The sequence below is a fragment of the Trichoplax adhaerens genome, genomic scaffold, assembly GCF_000150275.1.
Source record: "Trichoplax adhaerens TRIADscaffold_17 genomic scaffold, whole genome shotgun sequence".
Taxonomy (NCBI): domain Eukaryota; kingdom Metazoa; phylum Placozoa; class Uniplacotomia; order Trichoplacea; family Trichoplacidae; genus Trichoplax; species Trichoplax adhaerens.
In genome coordinates this window covers 604,026-607,694 of record NW_002060959.1, presented here as the reverse complement: position 1 = coordinate 607,694, position 3,669 = coordinate 604,026, and the positions used below count along the sequence as shown (strand labels likewise).

The window sequence follows — 3,669 nt, the reverse complement described above, 5'->3', positions numbered from 1 at the left end:
TAGCAAGACTTCAACATTATACAATATCTCACTCTATGATTAACAGAAAACTTTAAAAGACTAAAATTACAGTCATTTAAAATTTTAATTCATAGTCCGTAATCCTAAAATGTTTGATAAGTTTAGAAACTATCATGAAAGTACGTAAAATAAATCTAACTAGTATTGATATCAATAAAACCATCTTGCTATGGTATCCAACACTGGAATAGAACCTTAATCAGATTATGCAGTTATGAATAAGCTTGATGACTAAGATTCCTCCGATGCTTTTTCTGCCAATGCAGTAAGTGCCTTAATCCACTTTGCAATACCATTTAATATACTCTCAACCCTAACGATGCTTAAATTCGATGAATGTTGGTGGATATTTAGTCGATTGTTTTTAGCCTATCAAAATGGACCGATTCATTATAAAAAATTCAGGCTTACTACTTATACTGCAATAGCAAATAAGATCGTAAAAATAACCATCCATTTAGTGAATAATGCACGTAATAATATTATTTACGATGCCAATTTATAGAATATCATTTTATATGATAGATGTCATTGGATGTATAGAATATATTATACAGATGGTGTCATGGTCACTTCTATTAGTTACAGACTGTAACATTTTTTTACCTACTATTATTTACAATTGAGAAAATACTGTACCAAGCAGCTAAAGATACTATCTTTAATACTATGAACATCTATTACTCGTATAATCAATTGTTCTTTAAGAGTATATTATGGTGCTGAAGCAAATGTAATTGTAGATTTAAAAACGCCAACTAGATCATAGTATTGTATTCAAAATTTGAGTACATTACAATAATTTTTACACGATGTTCATTGCGGTTATTGGAATTAAAAATGTACTTAAATTAAATGTTCTGCTAGATTTAAGTATCTAAAGGCTTGAAAGTAAGCATAGAACTGAAAAAGTACGATATTAGTAATACCTGAATGAACGTTCGTACCTATTAACATAATCTACTTTGTAAATTATTTATTAATTATTTAGTAATAATGTTGACGAAGAAGCTGGAAGAGAGCTATAAGGATGGATCATTATACAGTACAACTCAAAATATGATTTCATAGCTTTTAGCTTTATATTATCAACTAGTAAGTCTTCCATTCAAGGAAACGGCCAGAAAACACACTATCGGTAACTGATTCATTAACTGTTAATGAAAATTTTATTTACTGGTTTACCGCTTTCTTACATCATTTCTTAAAGGTATCTTTAATAAAATTAGATACTTTGCTTGTTTCTCGTAATCTTTATTCAATTTTTACCTCAAGATCGACGATCATATGTTTGGAAATCTTTTTCAGGCATTCTCGAGGCCTAACCTATTCAGTATATGGTAGCATATATGTAATATTTTTGGAAGGTTAAATATTAAGTGAAATAATTGGTTGTATACACGGTAGTATAAATAGCAAATGAATTATAAATTGTTTAGAATTATTTAGATCAACGTCTAGTAAGGCTATCATTTCGTTACTAAAAGAAGTTGCCCCTGTAATACTATTAAGTTACTATAATTTACTCAATCATCAGTCACGGTGAGTACTCACAAAATGAAGTAGCTCTAGGAATAAATTAGTATAATAGCGGTGCATTCTCCCAAATTGTCGCAAGCTATCCGCATCAAATGACTGACAATTTACGATTTCATTTGCCATCAGTTGCGCCAAAACGCCGTTATTGATGATTAATAATCCAATATTATGGATTAAAATATTAACATGGTGGCTTAGGATATTGATGTTAGCATCTTTTACGTCTGCAGGTATATTCTAAGATTTAGGTATGTTAACATTAGTATGTTAAGACTAGAGTTAATTTAAAGGTATTTTTAATTTACCATTTCTTCTTTTAGTTTAAAGAGGGAAAAGTCAAAGATCATATTATAGACTGTCATTAATTTCTTTTCTTTGCACCACAGCAGCAGTTTGAAAGTATCGTTATATTCCGGTACCGTCTTGGATAAATGATATTTTAAATCCTTCAAATACTTGTGCTTATCCCCACCGCATTCATCCACGATTGGAGCTATGGTTAATGCGTGGCAGTTTCCGATGAAAACCATTAATATATATGCTATTACGAATGATAAATTATGAATATCCCAGATCAGAGCAGTATCGTTACATTAATTAATTAAGAAGACTTGAACTTGCTTTTCAAGTTATTTGATATCGACGATATACTCAAGATAAACAAGATTCTAAAAACCATCAACTAATTCTAAACTGAAAAACTACAGCATATTGCTATGTCTGTTCACTAGTACCAGTATCATTATCGTATTAAGTCCAAATTTGAAATAACCGTAAGATATACCCGATCTATCAAATTCCTGGTAATCATTAAGAATAGGTTACTCAAGAGTAAATATACAGTATAATGCTATATGAAGATCTCTTTTAATGGGTATAAATAACTCATCTCTGATTTAAAAAATTAGCCATAATCCTGGAAACAGTATTGTCTAAGGTTGCGGCACTTACTCGTATTCTTAGAAGCTAAACCGCGTAAGCAGCTTATCGATATAAACAATAATAACTGCAATCTTGAATACACATTAAGACATTCAATTTCTAATTGCGTGGTAAGTGAAATGAGTAACTACAAGTAGTTTTAAGTACCTATTGAACTAGCGTATGCAATAGTGGCACCAAAATCGCCTTTATTATATCAAAAAGTGATAAGTTGTCCATACAAAAGTAGTTCATTCTTCCGCTTGGATACAATATTGATTTAAAGATGATCGTTTAACAAACTATTATATATCGTTGACTGAATCCAAATTTCAACTAAAATATGCCTATATTCCAAAGATATACTATACTCTACTAACGTTTCTAGTTCAGATTTTATGTATACGTTAAAGTACCATTTGTAATATATCGCAATAAGCGATTTATTGCATAGAAATGATAATTTTCATTTAATCTAGTGAGCCAGTAACATGCTACCTCTAAACTTGATGGAATGTAAAATATTATTATTGGAATAATTCTTCAACATAAAATAGTAGCGATCAAATAAATAAAGTACAAGTTTTTCGTCGGATTTAGAATAATATTCCAGTACATTAAATACTCTTAATAAAATCACTTGGAAGAAATCTATAATGTTTGATGTAGCCTAACCTGCACAAGTATACAAACTTTCCTTTGACATTATCTTGCTAATTTCAATGACTTTGGAGGCAATTTTGATCTATTTATCCCTTAATTTTAAGAATCAATTAATGTAGCATACGTGTTTACATTGAGAGTAGAAGTGAAAGCAATCAATTTTTATATTTTCCAGCCAACTGTGTATCCTATTATTCTCTCAATTTAACTGAGCATTAATGACTCGATCATACTTTCTAACAATGGTTACAAAACGCCTAAATCCCACATCGGAAACTTAAGATTAGTAATAAATAATACGATTAAATTTATGAGAGGATATCTATTCAGAGTCTAGAAGCATTATTTTTACCTTTGTTTATTCCTGGAAATCTGACATTGTGAGAATTGAAAAGAATTGAAAAGGACTGTATTTAAAGTTGCTACCCTAATTTTCAAATCGCAATTATTCCTTGTTATCAGTCCATAACCTTACCTGTAAATCAATCTATGTGAACGCGACAAACTGGCGACAAAAAGTAAAGA

The 3,669-nt window shown here is 30.0% G+C and overlaps 1 protein-coding gene across 1 annotated transcript; it reads right to left on the bottom strand.

Annotated features, from left to right (window-relative positions):
* Positions 1–252: 252 nt before the first annotated feature.
* TRIADDRAFT_60730 (uncharacterized protein) lies at positions 253–3,187 on the bottom strand (the record flags this gene model as incomplete). The annotated part of the gene is made up of 5 exons (XM_002116660.1): positions 253–390; positions 1,291–1,347; positions 1,866–2,101; positions 2,512–2,601; positions 3,157–3,187. 5 exons carry the CDS (start codon positions 3,185–3,187, stop codon positions 253–255), a joined length of 552 nt encoding a protein of 183 aa, XP_002116696.1.
* Between the last annotated feature and the right edge of the window lie 482 nt (positions 3,188–3,669).